Below are 21,963 nucleotides of genomic sequence, written 5' to 3'. Positions count from 1 at the left end.
GCAAGCAAAGGGCATCTTCTGTGATCTCAATTTTTAAGGAGCTGGGTTTATAAAACATGTCATTTTTGGAGCTGAGTATCGCAGTGGTACGGGCTGAGCCAGTGAGCTCTGCTGTTCCGCGGTTGCATCGGGTCTCAGGTTGATCCCGTGTTTTCTGGCAGCGCTGTGGGACGCAGCTGGCGCCAGCGATTTGCGATGGCGGCTGTGGAAGGAGGGTTGAGTTGTGTGGAGGAGGTTGAGAGCCCCAGGCACAGCCATGGACTTTGGGTGCTGTGTCTGGATCAGCTCCAGGGACAGATTTTGGGCAAAAGCTTTGAGTTGTGGGGTTTTGGGAGGAAGGGGTAGCTCGCGTGTCAAGCCGAGGGCTGTGAGCAAGGCCTTTCACTCCTGCTTTTTGGAAAATTGCACCCCTGGATATTTTATTGCAGAATTTTTAAATACAAAAGGCCTTACATTTGGTTAACCCTAAGCACGGGTGCCACAGCGCTGGCTTTACTTTCGGTATAAGGAATGCAGAGGATGTTTGGAGCCCTCCCCCTGCCCTGTTTCCTCCAGCGAGCCGTGCCGCCCAGCCAAGACAAATATTGGTAGTAAACTATTGAACTTCCCTGGTCCCAGTGCTCCCCGGCGCTCACAGAGCAGCGCCTGTTCTCCCCCTGTCCCCGGGCAGGGGCCGGGCTGGGGAGGCACAGATGTGTCCCCATGCTGGGGATGCTGCTGGGTGGTGGTGGGAGCTGGAAGGCGTACGGCGAGCATGCGGTGAGCGTGCAGCACGCTCTGTGGAGCTGAAGCACCTGCGGGGCTGCCCCCAGCTCCTCCTGCCCTGCGTCCATCACACCCCTCGCCCCAGCCTGAGCACGGGGTGGGCTTGGTGGCAGAGCAGGGGGAGATGATCAGCCCCAAAGGGCCAGTACGGTGGCTTGTGCGAGCTGTCTCCCACCCTGCACGTGCTTTATTGGGCTCTGTAAGTCTAAATATAGCACCTGTGACCCCTTTCTCCGGGGCTGCAGAGGCTGTGAGAGTTCAGGGGGAGAATCAGGAGCCATGTCCTTGCTGGCCCGGGACACAGAACGCAGGCTTCTCCATCCTGTGTTAGACATCTCAGCTAAAAGCTGCCTTTCTGCTGGGCTGCAGGTTAGTTATTGACCTGCTGGGGACTGCACCCCCATCCCCAAAAATCAGGCTTTTGGGGGAGCTCCCGGTGGGTGGGAGCAGGAAGCAGCTGTGGGATGTGGTGCTGTGATGGGTCCTCCAGCCCTGGCACGGGCGCTGCAGTGTGGCCATGCAGCCTGCAGGGTGCAAGCCAGGAGTTCAGGGCTGGGGGGGATCTAATGGGGTGTATGGGGCCCTCTGGAGAGGGAGTGGTTCTCGCCGTGGTGCCCTCACCACCTCGAGGGGGATTTCCCTCAGCGTTGGTGGTGCTGAGCTCGTCGCCGTTGGGAGCGCAAAGCTGGTACGGCTGGATTCCTGCTCATGACCCAGGGTTATTAAAGGCAGCGAATGGGGCCAGCATTAACGAATGGTTTAGTGATTGCTCAAGGCTTGGCGGCAGCGAGAAGCTGAGGAGTCCAAAGGGCAGGCTGATACGGCGTGGTCAGCGGTTTTATGGTGCACGGCTCCGGCCAGGGCCTCCGGCTGCAAGCGAGGGCGAGCTCGGGTGTGGGGTGTGCGTTGGGTCCTGCCCTGTGCCGGACACTCTGTTTGGGATCCCTTGCCTGTCCTTGGAGCAGGCTGAGGACACTGAGACGTGCCAGCATGGGTGACAGTTGTGCCTCTGATTTGGGGTGCCATGGAGCGGGGCATGTCTCTCCCTCGGGGGCCCTGAGCTCCCTGCTGTGGCACAGCCCCTGTGGCGGGAGGGAGGGAGGACGGTTCAATCTGGGAAGCTCATTCCCAGCATCTCCCGCTGCCTTCCCATCTCCTGCAGCAATCCCTCCCCTCACCCGGGGGGTTCGTGGCGAGCGTGGGAAGGACTTTTCCCCCTGTTCCAGCAACTCGAGCTGCGGTTTGAGCCCTGTGCAGTGACCGACACTCCTTTCCCTCCTACCCACCAGAAAACAGATCCCTCTGGATCTGGTGAGATCCCTTTGAATCCAGAACAGAGATACCACGTTTCTTCTCTTGGACAAATCCCAGCCTGCCAGGACTCACGCTGCTGCCCCGCGTTGTCCCGGAGCTGATCCCTCCGGAGCAGGGGAGTTCGCTGGTATCCCGGCTGCGCGTTCCCTTGGCAGATGGTGCTGGAAAAGTTGTCTCTCAAAGAAAACACATGCACGTGGCGGTTTTGGTCTCCTCCATCCTCCCTCCCCCGTGTCATTCCCTGAGCTGGGCCAGCTGCTCCCTGCTCCCAGCCAAGCCTGTGCTGCTGTTCCTGGCTCCAGCCTCGCCCTGGGGAGAGCGCGGGTGCCTTTGCTGTCTAATTCTGCTCAAACGCCAGCAAAGCGCCGGGGGGGGGGGGGGGAAGCTGCTTCTTGTGACTGAGAAATTCCCCAGCTGGAGGATTGCTGAGGAATGGCAGGGACAGCTTGGCTGGTGGCTTCGCTGCTGGGGGGCAGGCGAGTGGGATCAGAGGGTCCCCAGCTGGCAGCCTTCGCCAGGGGATGTGCCTGTCGGGGACCCTCACCCAAGACTGTCCCCACCAGGGATGTGTGGTTGTCACCAGGATATGGCCCTGGCCACAGTCCCTCTCCTGAGAGGCTCCTTTGGGCTCAGGAATTTCCTTAATGTGCAGATGGAGCTGCAGCACGGTGCCTGGGATTTTGGAGAGGGGCATATTTAGTCCTACCCCCTCACCTGATCAGCTGATGAGGTCAGGCTCTAATTTCTTTGCAAGCAAATAGCTTAAAGCTGAAACACTGGTGGGAGGCTGTAAGTGAAACGCTTTCCCCATCACCCCGCTCTGGTGTGGGGTGCCCGGGGTGGGGGCAGGAGCCGTCCCGTCCTGTGGGGCAGCCCAGCCTGGCAGGCACTGTCACTGCGGGCTGGAGATCAGGCGTCCTCCCCACCCTTCACATCCTTCCTGCTCTTGTTTTCTCCTGGCGGGCAGTTTCTCGGGATAATAACCTTTTGTCGTGTCTGGGGCCGTGGCTGAGGTCCAGCTCTGCGGCAGGGTGCTGGCACGGCCACCCTGCTCTCCCAGGGGATCTGCATCCCATAGCGCCTGGGAGGGACCAGGTTGGGGTACACAGGTTTGGGGGACACCTGGACACTTGGTGCATGGCTCAGCGAAGGTGTGTACCCCTTCCCGCTGCTCCCGCAGTGCCAGGGGACTGCGAAGGACCTTGTTGATTTTTTTCTGATTGCTTTTGCGCAGCTCTGGAAAGGGCTGCTGGGCACTGCGGGTCACCGGTGACAAGCCACACTGTCCCCTCCGCTGTGTCTGACATGGCTGCAGGGCTCAGGGTGAGCGTCCCCAGGGATGGCGGGTCCCTGCTGTGCCCATCATCCTTCCCCTCTGTGACTGGAAGGAGCCGTGGGGTTTCCATGGCACGCCCAGTCCCCCTCCTCGCAGGAGCCACCCTTGGGCTGTGACTGAGGGCAGAGCGGGGACTTGGTGGCACCCTGGCTGGCACCGCCGACCCCGACTCGGTGCTTCCTGAAACAGAGCTGGCAGGGACTGGACACTCACCAGAAATATCCAAATTACTGTATCAGCTGTGGCTTGGCTGTGGGTCCTGCTGAGTACCCGTGGCTGGACACTTTCCGCAGCTAATTGGGCTCGCTCGGCTGTCTCCTGGCTGGCCGCTCGCTCCCTTTGTGCTGTGCCTTGGCAGAGGAGGTGGTGGGATGCATCCAAAGGGCACCGGGTGTGTGTGTGCCGGTGCAGCCCCCACTCCTCCAGCAGCCCCCCACCCCGGGCAGAGACACAGCACCTGGCTGAGCCCCCCCGGCTGGCGGGAGGATGCTGGGGCAGCAGCGCTGCAGCTCTTGGGGAAGCCAGCACAAATCTCAGTGTCTTTTGCCCTTTAAAAACAAATAATTTTTTTTTTGATGCTTCTATCACTCAAACCCAGCTGGAGCAATTTAAGTAATTGGAGCAATTTGAATAATGGAAGCAATTTAAATAAGCTACAGAAGCCCAGACCTTGGGTTCGGGGCTGGCAGCCTGCACAGGTAGGTGAGGTGCCTTGGTGGCAGTTTGGGTCGGTGGTGACGTGAAGCTTTGACACCAAGGCGAGGGACGGTGGCACCACGGCACAGGTTGTGCTGGTGCCCTCAGGAACCTGCAGCACCCCTCCTCTCCTCCTGGTGATATTAAAGATAACTCTGATTGTTTCAGGGTGATCACAGGCCCTGCTAAAAAAGATTTTTGCGGCAGCTCAGCTCCTTTTCTCTCGGGGCAGGGATTGGCATGGACACTGCTGCAGACCCCAGGGAGCACCCCAAACTCTCCCGGCTGTTGCGGTGTGGAGGCAGCAGCCGTCACCGCCCAGGAGATGCTGTAAAGCAACGAGCTTTAAGAGTGAGTGTCAGTCAGGCTGTCAGGTCTCTGTTGGAAGAATGAAGCGAAGTTTTTCTCTTTTGACCACTGGTGTCGGAGCTGAAACACCTTCTTGGCTAACGGGGTGGGTGGTAATTAGAGTTGTGGCTATATAAAAATGGAAGCAGGTTGTTTACTGAGCTGGTCCTGCCCGAGGAGTTATTCCTGGCCTGGCTGGTGGAAAACCTCTGAATTATTCCCCCTTCTGCAGGTGCTGGAGGGGGTCTCACCAGCCGGGGGGCACCTCTGGGTGCTGGAACTGCTGCCTTTCTCCCCCATCCCTGCTGCGGACGGGTGCAGTGGGGAAGGGGAACATCTGCTTGTGTTTCGGTGGGCCTGGCGTCCCACCAGTCCTGTCTCCCCTTCCCCCTCTTTTATTTATAGCATTTCACCAACATCTGGAGTTTGAGCCGATTCGGCGCTGGCTGACTCCAAGCCGGGGGACGGAGCTGGGTGAAACATGTGCGGCCGGCGAAGGAGGGAGGGAGCCCCCGAGCCCTTCCCGGCAGCGTGGGGGGGCCGCAGCATCCCAGCGTGGAGCTGAGGACCATCCAGAGGTTGGGAAGCCCCGGGAGCATCCTGGCTCTGCTTTTCCCAGCTATGGGGACGGTGGGAGAGCTGCTGTGTCCTTGCCCTGTGGCGCAGACCCAGGGGTGCTCTGCCTCCCCGCCTCGCAGCAGTCCCGCTTTCTGGCTGGGTTTTGAGGCTCCTTTGACATTTGCCATCAGCACTCAGCCCTGTCCCCCCCGCAAAGTGTCACTGAGGTCCCTCTGGCCCGGGGGGATGCAGGGCTACAATAGCCCCCTTTCTGGTGCTGCTTTAATGGGAAAATTTGAGTCATTCCTGGGGGAAGGGGAATGAAAACCAGCCCCGCTGTAGCAGGCGGCGGATCCCTGGCACGGCCGTGAATGGAGGCAGTAATCCCGCTCCTGGCCGTGGCACGAGCCCAAAGCCTCCCTGGTTCTCACGGCGAGCAGGGCTGCGGGCACTGCCGGCAGCCGCCGTGAGGGCTCCCGCTTCTCCCAGCTTTCCTCCTCTTTGTATCATGAAAGACAGTGGGTTTAAACGGCGGGGATGCAAAGACCCCCCCCACTCCCCTCCCCTTCCCAGATCAGGGCAATGAGCATCTGCTTAAAGTTAAGTGCATCCCCAAATCTGAGCAAAGGCAGTGGCCTTTGAGCTTCCAACAAAATTGTAGTAATAATAGTGGCAATTAAAGCTTGCCCGCGGCTCAGCTCGGCTCCCAGTATAACCATTACTGCCAAGGGAGGGTGCCTGTGTCAGGGCGGGTGTAAATGGGCCCCTTGTTCTGGTGGTGCTGCGGCCCTGGGCCCCCTTCCTGCACGAGTTTCTCCCCCTGCTCGGCTCCTTCCCGGCTCCTGGCATCACCCCTTGCTGCTCTGCGGCCAGTGTTTGGGTTTTGGTCAGGATCCTGCGGTGCTGGAGCTGCCCTTCTCCTCCGCAACCCCCAAAGGGGTCCCTCCCGTGGGTCCCTCGGTGCTCGATGCCTGCAGCAGAAAAGCCAAAGTATGGGGGATGGAGAGGTCCTGGCTGGAGGTGAGACAGCGGGGATGGACACTGAGGCCCTGAGCAGTGTCCCTTGTCCCCACAGGACCTCTCTGTGTCCCGAGGTGGCCGTGGAGCAGGATGGGAGCCCAGAGTTCCCCAGCCCCGGTGGGCTCTGCTGGTGGAGGTTTTCTTTGCAGGGAGCAGGCGAGCAAAGGAGCCATTTTCTGACCGAAACCACATGTGAAAGGAGAGGAAACGCCATGGGAGCTGACTTAAAAGAAAATATGTTAACAATGTAAATTAGGCAGGAATGCTCCTGCCTGTGTTCTCTCCAGCTCAGCCGAGCAGAGGCGGAAAGGCCTGGCATGTCGCAGGGTGATGGGGAGCCTGGAGTGCATCCAGGCGGTGCCATTCCTCACAGCCACATTAGAGCCTATTTGGCTGCCCCAAGGAAACGGCAAAACCCACCGGGAGCTGCCCCGAAAGCACCGGTGGGTGCAGTGTGCTGTGGGTGAGGTGGTCCCAGGCAGGACTGAGCTGATTAGGGGACGAGCCCTGCTCTCTGGTGATGGCACACAGTGATGGGGCTGAGGTGGCAGATGGGCTCAGCCCTGCTTGAGAAAATCCCTGTGTCGGGGAGGGCAAGCGGGGACGGAGCTCCTGCTGCCATCGTGGTGCTGCCGTGGGATGCTGCCTGCTTCCCAGCTGTGCCAAGAGCATCCCTTCAGTCTGGGCAGGGGGTTCAGGGGGTGAACCCCCTTGCTGAGGTGCACGACAGCATCGTGGCTTCGCCATGCTGGCCTGCAGGAGCCACTCTGCCCCGTGGTGTGCCAGGACCCACCAGGCTCCGTGGTGGGTGGCACTGACCTGGCCTTAGCACTAGACTATCTCATTGCGTGTGTGTGTGTGCTCAGCTGTCCTCCTCTTCCTCCTCCTCTCCTGGAGGAACCAGGACAGCCGGGTGTCCACGCTGGCACCGGTGTTTTATTCCTAGAATAAACCCCTAAAGCATGACTTCTCAAGGCGTTTTAGCCCATCGCAGGTTGTGCATTTGCCCCACGTATTTGCTACAGGGCAGTGGGGCTGCAGATGGCCCTGGAATGTGGCTACTGATGGTTTTGAGCATCCCGGAGAGACCTGTGGCCATTCCGGTGGGGCTGGGCTGGGCTGGGCCGCCGGCAAGTTCACATCGTGCAGCCTGTGGCATCCCTGCTCCTGCTCAAAAGCGCGTGCCGATGCCTGCGCGACACAGGTCTTTGGAAAGCCCTTTTTTTCCCTATTCCTGCTCAAAGTCACGCTGCGGGTGCTGGTTTGAAGGCGCAGATTAGTTTTGTGAGTTAGCGCCCTTTGGGAAGGCGGCAGCGGTGGGCAGGGGCTGGGGGGAGCATGGGGACAGCCCCAGCCTAGGGCTGGAGCTTGGGGCTGGGTCAGTGGTGATGGCGAGAGGGTCTCTGACACTGGTGGCCTCATGGCCTTGAGCTTGGGCCGGCGTGCGGGCGCTGGAGCCAGGGAGGGGCTTTTCTAGGGGCAGGTGGGTTTTGCTTGGACAACAGAGTGTGGGGGGCTGCTCTGCTGCCCCTTAAAATCCAGGAGGTGAGTTTGTTTCAGGAAATAGAAAAGACCAAAGCGCGGGTGGTTTGGTGCTCCTGCGAGTGGATTCTGCTAGTGTGGAGGTTGGCACTGACTAATTATTTGCATGGAAACCCTTTGTTAATCAGTCAGTGACGTTTATGATATCAGCTCCGTGGTGGAGTGTGCATGAAGCCTCCAGGTGTATGAGATGGGAACGGTCCCGGTCTCTGCAGGGACCTGCGTGGAGGTGACACGAAGCCTGTGCAGGGGTGTCCCAGTGACCCAGGGGGGTGTCCCTGGGGGACCCCGGTGAGCCAAGGGGTGTCCCCAGGGGACCCCAGCTCTCAACAGCAGCAGCACTGGAAACTCGGGGGGGAGGGGGGTGGAAAAATCAGATGCTGCAAGAGTTACAATGAGATTATGAGAGCTGGCAACACCCAACCAGGCTTGTTTTGTTTTTTTTTTAATTGAGAGCATTTCATTGTTATTTAATGTCTTGTTTGTGCATTTTTAAATGGACCAGCTCGAACAGTGTTTCCGAAACCTTTTTCCTTCTAAAATGACAATGATTTGCCTCAAGTGGCAGGTCCAAGGGTGGTGTGGCGATGCAGTTTATCATCCAAGCAGCGTTTATCTACGCACGCACACACGTACCTGGCGGTGGCTATAGGCAGTGATACTTGTAGGTGGAGTATGCCATGCTATTGCTGTTTAATCCAATTTATGAAATTAGTGGCCACTGATAGTATCTGGATTTCTAGAAAAAGAATTTGCTTCATTTTGCAACTTTTTCTGCGTGCCATTTTTTTTTCACGCAAACACGCCAAAAATACAGTTAATTTTTTGTTGCTTTCTAGTGTACCTGTGAATCTAACTTACCCAAACTGTCTTTTATGTTCTTGGCGTGTGAAAGGGTGGCAAAGCCTCCTCCGGACTGATACTGAAGCATTTCTGCAGGGATGAGTGGTGGTGGGTTTCTGGAAGCCCAGATAACATGCCACTGTTACAGGGAACGCTTCGTCGCAGGCCTTGGGTTTCACAAAGGCAAAATTCGCCCCCCCGGGAGCTTAGGAAATTTCTTCCCAGAACACAACCAGGGAAGTGTTGGCACCAGTCAAAAAGAAAATAAATAGAGCTGGCAAGAGATGCAGCAGCTCCGTGTCAACAGAGCACATAAGTGCAAAGTGTTTGAGCATGTGCTCGGGTCTGGGTGAAGCGAGGGGAGCGTCTGTGTTTGCTTCATCCCAGAGAGGGGCTTTGTGGGCTTGTGGGCTAAGACCTGTTTTTTCCAGTGGCCGAGGATTGCGTTAGTCGGGAGCTTTAAGAGCCCAGCGAAAACCCTGGATCATCTCTGCGGGAGGTTAAGCAGTTTTGCCTGAGGATTTCTGCTCAGAACAGATGCTGAATGGGGATTTTTTTTTTGATTTATTTCTTTATTTAAAACAAAGATCTTGAATTCATTTCAGTTAAGGACCTTGACTTCAAGATTTTGTGGGGAAAGTAGAGCAAGCCCACGTAGGACACGGCACTGGTTACCACCCTCGCAGCCAAAGGGATCCTGCAGACGAAGCTTTCCCCTGTGTGGTTTATTTATTGAGTAATTTGATTTCACTGGTGATCTCAGGGGATCCCCTGAAAGCGGAGGGACCGCCCCTGCCAGCACATTCCCCCACAGCCGCCTGCCAAGCCCTGGGGATCCCCATGCTGGGACAGCAGCTATAGCGTGGCATTTTTGCATGATTTTCTCAGCACTTTTGCACTGCTGACCCTATAAAAACAGAGTAAGAGGAAAACGGTTAAAAAAAGTCATTTCTAAACCCAAGTAGGTGATCCCAGACGCGTTCCCCTCGTGCCCCCTTTTCCTAGCTACACAGAGCCCCGTGCATCCTTTAAGGTCGTGCAGATCCGACCCTCTTTGGCTGGTTGAATCATTTCCTGTTTTTTTCAGTTTTTGAAGAACTCCAAGCTGGAAATGTTTGCAGATAGGGTGAACTAACTGCTCCGGGGCCATGGGAAAAATACAGGCGTGCTAAATCTGCGGAGGGAGAGGACGCGAGCGCGGGGTCGTGGCAGAGGAGGGGCTGGTCCTGACCTGTAGCTGAGGTGCTGTGGGACCCCTGCCCTGTTTTGGTAGAGCTGGGTTTTATCGATCAGTGGATGTTGCAGCGATGATTTTTTTTTTTTTTTTTTTTTTTTTTTTTCCCCTTTTAAGAACCGATCTGTGCGTTGAGGTGTCGATGCCAAGAGCATCATGGTGCCTGTGTGGGTCTCTTTTCCTCCAAAACTTGCTCTGGTAGCATCCCCGCCACTCAGCTCCCTCCGTGCTTTTTTTATAAAAAGCTTCATTGCCAAGTTAATCTCTGCAAGAGTTCAGGTACAGCTTGCAGCTGGTCCAAGTGAGCCCTGATGCCTGTGACAGGGGCTGCCAACGGCAGCTCTCATTTTTAAGTGCTTTTTGAAGAATAGGGCACTCTGGGCCTGAGGAGTCTGGGTGGCCAACGTGTCCCTCCTGCACCAGAGCGGTGGCATTGTGGGCAGCTCTGACCTGGCATCCAGTGAGGGCTGGTCACTCGCATCCCTCTTTTTTTTTTTTTTTTTTTTTTTTTTTTCCTGGTGCTGGGATTGAGCTGGTCAAGCTGGTTCTGAGTCCCGATCCACCTCTGTCCCCCCTGGGCATTGCAGCCACGACCAGGATTCTCCTGCTTTTTGCCCCAGGACTCTGGGACTGATCTCATGGCTCGCTGTCGGGGAGCACAGTTGGCATGCACCCACGCAAGCAGGAGCAGATGGGTGCAAGCGGGTGCTTCTCCAGCTCTTGCTTTGGCCAGGGGTTGCCGAGTGCCAGCGCTTGGCCCTGGGGAAGGCTTTGCTGTCGCCTCCCTGCTTTGGGGTTCAGCGGGGCTGGGGGGCTTCAGGCTGTCAGCCCCGCAGGGGCTGGGTTTGGGAGAGCTCAATGTGGGGAAGCAAGTCGCAGAGGGAATGGAGGAGGTGGTTTGGTGTGTTCAGCCCCCCTGGGAAGGTGTAGCCTTAAATAATGGGGGGAAATAGCAGATTTTTTGTGTTTGTATTCCCAACAAAGGGCTGCACGGGGATGGAGACTGCAGTCATCCCAGAGTCATCCCCCGAACCCCTCCAACCCACCCCACCAGCTCGAGTATTTCATAAGCACCTCGAGGAGAGCTGTTCTGGGATGTTTATTTACATCCCATTGAGCCGGCGGGTGCATGTGGGGTCAGAGCGAGCGCCGACGGGGCGAGGAGGAGTTTCCCCCCACATTGAGGCAGTCGCGGTGGCTTTCTGCCTCCCCTCGCCCCATCCCCGGGTCTCACCCCATTGCATTAAACCTGCAGCAGGCGGTGGGTGCTGGGGGGTCTCTGAGGCGCCTGCTCACCGGGCGGCCACAGCTCACGGCACGGGGACACGTGTTCTCTGCGGCATGAAGCAGCTATTTCTTACTGGGGTTATTTGGGTTTATCTCTCGTCATCTGTGGCCTCTGTCCCCTGCCAGCAGCAGCAGTGTCACCCCGCCTGGGTGTTTCTGTGACCGACGGTGCCTGTGCTCGGTGTGGGTGACGGTTGATGCCCTGCACTTGGCAGAGCCACTCCCCAGCCCAGTGGGTCCCTGGGGGCAGCCGCTCTGAGTGTTCCTGCCTGGTGCTCCTCTGGAAAATCCCTTCTTTGAGGGGATGGAGGAGACAGGATCAGTCCCCGAAGTGACTTGGCCATGGTGGCCCCGGCAGCAGAAGCCAGCAGCTCACAGGCAGTGCCCGTCCGCCTGGCAATGGGGTGGCTGGCACGCTGTGCTCCTCCTGTGGGAATCAGGCACTGAGTCAGCGGTGCCATCAGTGGGTCACCGCTGTCCCCACGGGGAGCCGGGAGATCACTGAGCGCTGGTGAATCGATTCAGCTCTTCACTGCCCTCCGTATTTGCCCCACTGTGACTCACAGTGGCCAAGAATCACCTTGTATCATTGCAGAGAGTTATTCCCCATCGTCACTGGGGCACGCGAGGGCCCTGCGGATAGCCCAGCTCCACGGTGGCAGTGGGAAACGTCCTTTGGCTTGTTTGGCTCCTGTGGTGCAGAGTCCGCGTGGAGCTGGAGCCCCTTGGCATTGTCCCTGGGGTCCCCCCCATGTGCATGGTGGCCAGGCATCAGCCACAGGTGCCGTCAGCCCCTGCAGCCCTTCCTGGGGAGGAATTGGCTTTTAAGCAACACTGAGGGTGTTTTGCAGAAATAACCCCAAGGGGCTGCGAGTGCAAGGAGCTGTTGGAGGAGGGAGGACATCCCTGGGCACGTGGCGAGAGGGGAGGGGGTGCAGGTTTGGTGTTTCATGGCGCCTCTCAACCAAGAGAGGAACGTGGAGGAAATTGCTGCGTGGGTTTTTAATTTGAAAGGAAAGGCTGTATGAGATTTCACCGTAACTGTGATCTGAAAAAAATCTGTTAGCAGGAGGGGAGCGGCGTTTCTTTTAATGAAAGATTAAAACTCAGCCACAGGGGATGTTTTCCTTAAATCACAGATGAAAATGAAAACCCATATCTCTGAGACAGCTCTTGCTAGGGACATGGTGCTGTGCCAGGAGCCGTGGGCTGGGAAGGGGCCGTGGGGAGGCTGGTGGGGAGAGCGGCGTCCGCGGGAGTGTAATGCATCCTGCAGATCTGGAGAAAAGCTGGGATTTGTTGCTCCCCCAGCTGCCCTGAGGAGCCATAAAGCATTTTTCCATGGGATAGGGGGAAGTGCTAAACTCCTCACGTGCTCCTGTGCCTCCTACAGCACCATCCTACATTTATCCTACAGCAAGCTCAGCCTTTCCGTGCTGCAGGGAGCTGCCAGGCGGGGGGTTCATCACCCCGGCCCCCAGAGCCCCTCTGCTGGGAGGTGATCATACCCGCTGGCGATGCCCATGTCACCGGGACTAAGGGCATGGCACTGCCTTAAATAAATAACTAAGGTTAATCCAGTGTCTTGGTGAGCCTGTGTGCTTCGCCTGGGCTCTCGGGTTTGGTTCCTCCCTGCCCAGGGCTGTAGCCATGGGCTTGGCCACTGCCAGGGGGGTCTTGGTGTATGGGTGGATTATATCTGTGCTGCTTCTGGTGAAGGAAATGCATTTTTTGTTGTTGTTTTAATTTTTTTTCTGGAATGGTTTTGGACAATTGATTTTCTAAAATAGACTCAATGAGAGGAAATTCATTTGTTAACCTGTCCCCATTCAGGGGAATGGGAGGACAGAGTGCAGATATGGTGCTTCCTTGGTAGCTTTATTTATGATTGCATCTGCTTTAGAGCAAAACCAAACCTATAAATTAAATGTTTTGTCTGCCCTCAACCTCTCCTCTGTTAAGCAGGATTTAAACGGACAGAAGGAGCTGTGCCCACGTCTCTGCCACCTGAAGAAAGGCCCCAGTGGCTACGGCTTCAACCTGCACAGCGAGAAGTCCCGGCCAGGGCAGTTCATCCGCTCGGTCGACCCCGACTCGCCGGCCTCCAGAGCAGGGCTGCGGCCCCAGGACCGGCTGGTGGAGGTAAAAGCGCAGGGGTTCGGCTTCTTGGGAAGCCTTTTGGGGTTTCCTCGGCATATGCTGCACGGGGATGTTCAATTCTTCCCAGTCTGGCAGGAACAGCTGGGTCCTGGCCCCCCCTTGCAGGTGGGGAGAGGGACAGCAGAAGCTCTGGCTGGCACAGAGGAGGGTTGGAGCAGGCAAATTGCTGCCCCTGCGCCTGCCCGGGTGGCTCGGGGGTGGCAGCGGGATCCTGCGGGCAGATGGGGTGCTCCATGGGTGCCCATATCCCTCCCCTGCCGTACAGCGAGCCCTGTAGTTGGTGGCGTTGCCTGATGCCACCCAGTGCTGGAGCTGCAGCCAAAGGGGTGCTGGGGACACGTGGGACCCGTCCCAGCGCTGGGGAGGGGGTGACCTCCCACCCAACCACCCTCTGATCTGGCAGCTAGCCACAGGCATGGGGACAGGTCAGTGCTGCCCAGCTGAGTTGATGCCCTGCCAGGCAGGTGTTTGGAAAAAGAGGGGAAAAAGCTCCGCAGAGATTTGAAGACCCAAAATTGTGAAAGATGGGGAGAAACTGCTCTTGGAAGCAGCTTCCTGGTCACTGAGTGCTGGACAACACATGTCTTGATGTGACTGGGAATTGCCCTCCCTTTGGCTTATTTGTGTCTTGTGTTTTTCCTGAAGAAACGTTCCTGAAGAACAAGGTTCCTCCATCCAGAGCTGCCTGTGCTCCGGCCAGGGCTTGGGCAGCACATGGACAGAGGGATGGGCAGGGCTGGATCCGGCAGCCGGTGCCCCAGGCCCAGCAGCCATCACCCCTTTCGCTGCAGGAGCTCGTGGATGTCCCCTGCTCGGGGTGATGTGTGGCCCTTCCCCAGGAGGGTGAGGCCCAAAACCCTCCCGTGGGGACCAAGCCGTGGCCCTCGCCACCGGCTCTGGGGGGAAAAGGGGTTTTTACTCCTGGAAGAAAACACTCACATCCCACAGAGCTGAGCAGGTTGGGGAAGTACTAAGGTCACAGCACTCGCCTGCTTTCTAGCCCCGTCAATAATTGTTCCCCAGCCGGTGGGAGCTGCTGCCTCTTCCCAGCACCTGAAAGTTTAATGCCAGGAGCAGCGTGGGGCCGGGGCTGGGAGCGGGGCACCGGCGGCAGCAGCTCCTGGCAGCGCGGTGTCACAGCGAGGAGTTGCGTTATTTATTTATCGGTGTTTGGCCGAGCGCCTGGCACACACAAAGCGGCGAGGGGTGAGCTGGCGAGCTCGGAAACCTGATCCCCTCCGTACCCGCTCTTTGGGGCTTTGATAAATATTTGATGCTCCCCAGCCCTGCTGCCCTGGGCAGGTTGGGGGTGCTGGGGTGGGGGGAGAGCAGTCCTGTGCTGCCTGGCCAAGCTCAACCAGGGCTGAGCACTGGGTGTGAATTGGGGTGACCTGGAGTGACAGGAGGGGGATGTTGGGGACAGAGAGGGGTTACAAGCCAGCAGCTGAGGTAGCCAGTGAGATGCAAAACCTGGGGAAGGGGTTCCCCTTGTCCTGGCTCTCAGGACCTGCTTCTGCCCCAGGTTTGTGTTGAGGCATCCAAAACACAAAGGGGAACCCAAAGTTTGGAGCTGGCCCAGCTCAGGCTCCGCAGTGTTCACTTGCCTTGTCCCTTTGTGGCGCAGACAACCAGCTGTCACCTCTGGGTCATGTCGATGCTCCAGCCCCCCGACAGCCTTGGCACGACCCGCAGGCAATGGCTGCTCATCCCTGCTGTGAAATAGCCGTGACTCTGCAGCGAAAGGATCCACGGCTGGGCCAGGACCAGCCTCATCTGCTGTCCCAGTTCCCAGGGACGGGCAGGGGCAATGCCACACTAGTGTAGCTCAGTGACCTGGGGGGCTGCCAGGAATGGGGTTACCCCACTCCCAGGCTCGGTCCCTGGCTCTGGCATCGCTGTGCTCTGCTTCTTGGGGTCTGGCAGGGGAGAAGGCAGATGTCTGTCTGCAGGCAGAGGAGGAATAAAACTGTGTTGATGCTGGTGATCCTGGAGAGCTGTGGCCCTGCAGGAGAGCAGGCGTGTGCATGCAAGGCATGCAGTTATAACGTTATGTGCGGCTTAGAAAAACAAACAGAACCTGCTGTCCACTTCTCCTAACGAAGGCCTGTCTGTGCTAGACAGATTTCTGAAGCCTTTGGTTTGTTTTAGAAAGCTGGAGTAATGGAGTAGCTATTTTTAAGAGGAGGTTACTCCATTCCCAGTGATCTCTGCACCACCAGCTCTCTCTGCCCTTTTCTGTCCGAGCCGAACTAACCCATCGCTCTGCCGTCCCGCGGGCAGGCGCCTTCCGATGCCAAAGGCCGGATGGGCAGCAAAGGGTGTGTCGAGCTTTGCTGGAGATGGGCTGGAGCTTTGGAAAGAGATTATCGCACAAAAGCGGGTCCAGCAGCGAGGGGCCGGGCGGTGCAGAGACCTTCCCCTGCGGGACAAAGGGTGATTCATTCCCCACTGCGAACAATGCCTCGAAATCACAATTGTCCCCTCGCTGTGGGGAACAATCGGGAGCAGAGGATCACGTTCCCCAGCAGGTCCCGGCTCGCACGCAGGGAAGGGAGAAATGAATCCGTGCAGCAGGCACGGGAAATCCACCGTTTTCCATCACGGAGGGATGAACGACGGTGTGGTGATGCCACAGCCGCCTGGGCAGGGTGGAGGAGCAGGACACACCGGTGGCACCCAGCCCACTGTCCCTGCACATGGTTGCAGCCCGTAGGCAGCCTGAGATCCCTGGGGCACATCCAGGGTCAAGGCTGGGTTTGAAATCGCTGAAGAGGGGAGCAGGAGTGTTTTGGCAGGATGCGGGCGGGCGAGGTGATGGCAGAGTCTGGGGTCTGTGGTTCCCGATGGATGCGTTTGGGATGCGGGCAGGGGTGGAGGTGTGTGGTAGCATGAAGGATGCTCTGGCATCCCACCGGGTGGGGGGTGGGCGGTGGTAGGAGACCATGGCTGCCTTGGGAACGGGGAGGAAAAAGCCTGTAGCCTTCCTATCATCCCAATGGAAATTAAGAAAGGAAAATCTCATCCCTTAGGGGATGAGGAGTCTGCTCTGGGGGTCTGTGAGCTGGGACCAGCTTCTCTGCTGCGGGGGGCACAGACTTGGGTTCTGATGCCGTCACTTTGCAGGTGAACGGGATAAATGTGGAAGGCCTGCGGCACTCGGAGGTGGTGTCCCACATTAAGTCCAGGGAGAACGAAGCCAGGCTCCTGGTGGTGGACCCCGAAACGGATGATTACTTCAAGAAGCTGGGGGTGACCCCCACGGAGGAGCACACCAAAGGTGAGACCTCGCTTTCCCTGGGTGACCCTCCACTGTTCCCGTGACTCACCATGGGACTTCAGAAGTGAGGGAGAGTCATGTTTCCCTTCTGTCTCATCCCACGGTTGTTTCCTGAGCACCACCCAGCTATTTATAAATAGAGAGAATACTTCCTAATCTAGCCAAAACCCAATTTGTTATTTTTACACGGTGAATAATTAACTTAGGAACTTGCAGCCATAATTTGGCAAAGCGTAGTGGGATTTGGGGGGGAGCTCAGTGAGCAATGAGCTCGCGGAGGGATGCTCAGGTGAGACTGGTCCAGCTGGTTGGGGCTGGGAAACCTCCCTGAGGGCTGTTGCTTGGACCCCTCCATTTTCGGGGGCAGCACCCACACCCTGAGAGACGGGATGTCTGGCGTTAGAGCGGGTGGACCCTCAGGGTTTGGGGGAGCAGAGCACTCTGCCAGGGTGCTGAGTTGGGGTCTGGGGAGGGAGAATGTAATAAATCCCCCATTGCAATTAGGAGCATCGAGAAATACCGGAGCAAACGCTGTGTGCGTGCAGGAGGAAGGGTTTCACGCCACAGCGATCACAGGGGTGGCTGTTGCAGAAAATATTTTCCTTGCTGTTGAAACCTGGCAGAGAAAGCTGCCTGTCCACTCCCCAACCTGTTGTGCTGCGGCTCCCGGGTGGGGAGGGAGCAGGGCCCTCCCCAGCCCATCCTGCCCACCCCCCCAGCTGAATGGGGAGCTCTGTTTCCCAGTACAGTTGTTCTTATCTGATCCGCACCCCGGCTCGCTCGGATGCTCAATGGGGAGATTTGTCCCAAGAAATGGGTCAAACAGCGCTGAGAAGCGCACGGGGCAAAAGTGGTGTCAGATGCTGCACATCGGTTCGAGGAGGAGCTGGGGCGAGAGCTGTCTGCTGGCACGAGCCATAAAGGAGCCCTTGTTCCCCAGGGTGGGGACACAGCCAGGGCCACGGACACACTGGGGGTGTGGGGGGGGTGCGGGGGGGGTGCTCGAGCCCCCGCCTTGGCTCTGCAGCCCTCGCTGCTGGCTTGACGCATTCGGCAAAGATCAAGAGTTGGGCCTGCCTGGCTTGATGACAAAGTGCTCCGGTAAATTCTGTTGTTTGCCGGATAAGAGGAAATAATAATTGCACTCTTTAATCAAACCGTGTTGACCTCAAGCTGACAATTTCAGAGTCTTACAGCTGATCCTAAGCCCCTCAACGTTTTAGCCAATACGTGTATTTTATGCACCTTTCAGGATTAAGGAAACATGAAAATATTTCCAGACATGCCAAATTTTGAAATTACTTTTTTTAAAGTCCAGTTTCACTTTAATATTGCTCGTGATTTGAAGCTTGCTTCTCATTTAAATAATATTATCTCTTGGTGTCTTCTGATAGCAGAGACTTTAGCATCTTTTCTGCTATGAGCTGACTTTCTTCTCATGACCATTGCTCAGAGCGTATCGTACTGTAAACACGAGTCCAACATTCAGTATGATAAAATACTCAAGGCCAGGGTACCTGGGGAGCGGGTTGTTTGCTGCACACTGACACCAACGAGATGCTGGTTTTGGCAAAGAACGTTGGGTTGGTTTTTAAGATTCCTGATTTAACAGCCTCTGAAGAAAATTACTGAAAAAAAATGGGAGCGCGCTGAATTTAGTGCTCGTGGAAGGAAGTTACTTGGTCCCCTGCCTGGAAGGTGTTTTTTTCTGCTGAGAACACCTTCCTGGAAGGTGTTTTCTTCTGATGAAAACAGGGCTGGTTTTTAAGATTCCTGATTTAATAGCTTCTGAAGAAAATTACTTAACAGCCAAAAAAATGGGAGTGTGCTGAGTTTAGTGCTCGTGGAAGGAAGTTACTTGGTCTCCTGCCTGGAAGGTGTTTTCTTCTGATGAAAACATGGTGAAATCAAGTGAAGTCAGGGGAATTGGAAAGAATTTGGTTCCAGAAGGGCACGAGGAGGATGGAGAAGCATTTGTGTGGGTGCAGAAGCAGCGCAGGACAAAGTCAAGAGACAAGACTCATGAGCTGGGAGAGCTGGTGGGGTGGGCACAGGGGAAGGCGGGCTCGGGGTGGCTGGGTGGGCGATGCTGGGGGGTGCTTGCCCAGGACCCGAGGCCAGCAATCCCAGCTGAGTGCATTTACCGTGTGTTTTCTCTGTGTGGTCTCTAGGTGTGGTACCTCAGCCCTTGACAAACGGATCCGCACAGACCCAGGTGAGCACTTGCCTGCTCCGGGATGCCCCGCTGGCCGGGGTGGCTGAGCAGCAGTTTAGGGGAATGTGTTGGAGTGATCAAGAGGGATCAGGCGGGAGAGGCCAGGCTCCTGGTTTGCTGGTTTTCCTTGGCTCCCACCTATGACACGTGAGCCTGTGGGGATGAGTTGCCAGCCTGCAGAGCAGAGGGGGATGCTCACAATGTCCCCCAGGCTTGTTGAGCTCAGCTTAACTGCTGCAGGCTGATTTTAATTGCTACGTTAAAGCTGTAACAGCAACAAGGCTGGTTTTGGCCCCATTTAATCATTGTCCCTGGTGACAGAGGGAGGAGGTGAGCGTCTGCCCAGGGCTGGCAGGATGGGAACCGCGCTCTGCCCGGTGTGGGGGATGCAGGAGAGCAGCAGCAAATCCCAGGGAGCTCCCGTGTGTCCACATGTGCACACATGTGTGCAGGGTCCCTTGGGCAGGTCCCTCCCCTTGGGGCTCTGTTCCTGTCCCTAGACAAGCCGGGTGTTGCTCTCTGCCTGACAGGGTGGCTGGGATGTCTGTCCCCACCAGGCTGCAGCATTTTTCTGCCTAGCCTTTTATTTTTTTTTTTTTTTTTTTTTTGATTCTGTCTTTGTGCAAACTGGACTAACATTCTCATTCCCACTAGCTGAATGGAGGATCCACATCTTCATCTCACAGTGACCTTCAGAGTCCTGGGAAGGAATCAGAGGTAAAAACCCCAAACATTCCCCCTCCCACCTGCCTTATGGTGCTGTGTAAATGCCTTTCAATGCATTTTCAGTTTTGTCTCGCAGACTTGGGTGCACTTATATCCACCCAGCAAGCAAAATCCAGAGTTTTCTTTCATCCCTTGCACTGTAGATGTGCCTGAAATGGAGCTGTGAGCCACCAGCAGCTGCTGGTTCCAGCCTGGAGGTGGCCACGTTGCTGGGATGGATCGATAACTCCTCAGGCAGCTGGTTGAGGGCTCAGGACCCTCGGGGTGACATGTGCTGTAGCAGCATGAGCCGCTGGCCCAGAGATGTTCTTTCCCCTCTTTGGGGGACAGAAAAGCTCGCAGGGATCGCGTGGCCTCTGCCAGCAGCAGCAGATGTCCACTATTAACGGATGAGTTTTGTGAGGGTGCGATGCCTGCTCTGTCCTGGCTCTGGGAGGACTCGTGTGTTTGTCCCTTTGGGTGTCGTGGCCTCGGGGAGGAGGTGACAGTGCCCCAAACCGAGGAGAACGTCAAGGGGTAACGGCAGCAAGTTAATTGGCGCTTCGTTAGGCAGTGACTTATGCTCAAATATTTGAAAGGAGGTGTAAGATGAAAGGATGTCTCCAAGAGCTTTGGATCTTAAGTGTAATTACACTGCTGAGGTACAGGGCAGGAGGCGAGGCTGGGAAGCTGGCAGGGCAGGAGGAGCAGAGCTGTGAAGTGCTGCTAACAGGAACAAGGCAGGCTAAAACTTACAAAAAGCCACATTGCTTTTAGCTTGGAGCAGAGCAAATTTATCACAGTGTTTAAAGGAGCTGCTTGAGCTGGGAGGAGCGTGGATTTGGTGACCTGCTGGGCTGTTTTTGGTGGAGCCTGGCTGAATGCCACAGCAAAGGGCCAGAGAAGAGGCAGACCTTGCTGTGCAAGGTAAAACACAAGGCATGGATTGATACTCTCCCAGTGTTACTAATTTAGCAGGTTTTTTTTTTTTTAAATAATAAGTAAGGGATTCCTGAAGTGCTCAAAAATTCATCTTTAGCATGAGGCTCTGCTAAAAGTAGAGGAATGTCTCCATGCAGGTGCTCTGTGGGTGTCCAGTGGTGCTCGGTGCTGGTGCTGTCCCCTGCCCTGAGCCGGCTGGGAATGGGAGTCTGACAACAGCAAGTGCTCACGCAGCCTCCTCTGAGCACCCAGAGCCTCTAAAACATCTCGAACACCAGCTGTGGCCGAGAGCTGTGGCCAAACGCCTGCAGTCTGGCATCTCCACTTCTCTCTGAGCATTAAATAATACATGTCCTGATCCAATGGCTGCTGCCTTTGGAAAACCAGGCTGAGTCCCAGTGCCCGAGCGCCGCAGCTCCTCCCATGGAGTCACCTCTGGGCTGTTCCAGAGATCACTGTCCCACCTCTGCGCTAGAAACCAGAGTCCCTGGGGGTGTGTGGGGGGGTGTTTGTGCCCCCCAGCTCGTGGCCTGGCACGCTCAATCAAGCCACCACCCAGTTCAGTTTGCTTTTGTTAAGCCAGAGCAAAGCTGGAGCCATTATCTTGCAGTGCTGGTGGAAGACCTGCGGGGTTTGTGAAATTATTATTTTGGAGTTTCGCATGTGTGGTAGGGCAGCAACGTGAGCAGACAGGTTTTAAAATGTTTCCTTAGAACTGAAAGTCTTGCTTCTGGATGTTTGCCTGCTGCGGACAGGAGCGCGGTGCTCGCAGAGCGCAGCCGTGCAGCTCCGGGGTGCAGCCGCTTCTCCCTGAGCCGGGCTCCTCAGCACCTCCCGTACAGATGTGATCCATGAAGCTTTAGATTGTGCCCGCTACGGAGCGTGCTGCCTGCTGAAACCAGGATGAGCCAAGTCCCCGCAGGGATTGATGCTTCCCAGACCTGTGGGGTGTGAGGGGCTCAGAGACCTGGTGCTGGGTCTGTCCCCAGCAGGGATGCAAAGGAATAAAAACATTTTGGCCAGGATGTTAATTGTACCCTGAGGATGTGGTGGCCATCCTTCACCTACTGCAGGAACAGGAGGGTCAGGGTTAGTGGCACCTGGGGGCCCTGGCTTGAGGGCACATTCCCACTGTGACTTTAGAAAGGAAAGTTAATTTTCTTATTACAAAAGTACTTTTATTAAGCAGATGGAAAGATGCTGTTTTCAATCCAGTTCCCAAAGCAAATGCTGCCTTGAGTGGTGTCTTAGGGCGGCCGTGCTGGGCATGGCCAGCTGGGCACGCAGGCACTGCTGTCCTCCCACACCCCCCCATCCCCACCTCTGGTAGCCACGGGTGCTCTGGGGGCAAACGGGTGCTTGGGCACACAAAGAGGAGGGGGCCTTGCCACAAGCCCTCCCTGCAAGCCCCGAGGCTCACCCAGTTTGCTCCCTTGTCCCTGCCTACACCAGGGGCTTATTTTTTATTTTCCCAGCAGACAAGCGGAGGGGCAGCTTGTTTTCCCTCTGGCAGCAGCTTCTGCGTTTCTTCTTTTCCACTCCTAGCCGTGGCAGCCACGCATTCTTCAGGCAGGGGGAAAAAAAACCCCACAAAACGCAATGTAGTAATTAACTTTGCAGCCACGCGGACGCTGCCGCCGACAGTGAAACCACAGACACGGCGTGGGGGGAGGATTTTGACCTTCTGCTCCAAACCTCCCCCGCCCCGTGCGTTTGCTTAT

At 56.5% G+C, this 21,963-nt stretch overlaps 1 protein-coding gene across 2 annotated transcripts in view; it reads left to right on the top strand.

Moving 5' to 3' along the window:
* Positions 1-21,963, top strand: part of NHERF2 (NHERF family PDZ scaffold protein 2) — a 38,413-nt gene that overhangs the window by 13,530 nt on the left and 2,920 nt on the right. The window contains exons 3-6 of one of the 2 annotated variants that reach the window (XM_074841513.1): positions 12,906-13,085; positions 16,227-16,380; positions 18,552-18,595; positions 19,250-19,312. In XM_074841513.1, coding sequence (XP_074697614.1) covers positions 12,906-13,085; positions 16,227-16,380; positions 18,552-18,595; positions 19,250-19,312 — 441 coding nt within the window. The remainder of the gene's footprint in view (positions 1-12,905; positions 13,086-16,226; positions 16,381-18,551; positions 18,596-19,249; positions 19,313-21,963) is intronic. The other variant, XM_074841514.1, reaches the window with a different exon arrangement.

The sequence above is a fragment of the Strix aluco genome, chromosome 15, assembly GCF_031877795.1.
Source record: "Strix aluco isolate bStrAlu1 chromosome 15, bStrAlu1.hap1, whole genome shotgun sequence".
NCBI classification, from domain to species: Eukaryota; Metazoa; Chordata; class Aves; order Strigiformes; family Strigidae; genus Strix; species Strix aluco.
Note: the sequence above shows the minus strand (reverse complement) of the source record. Positions and strands in the feature narration are given on the sequence as shown.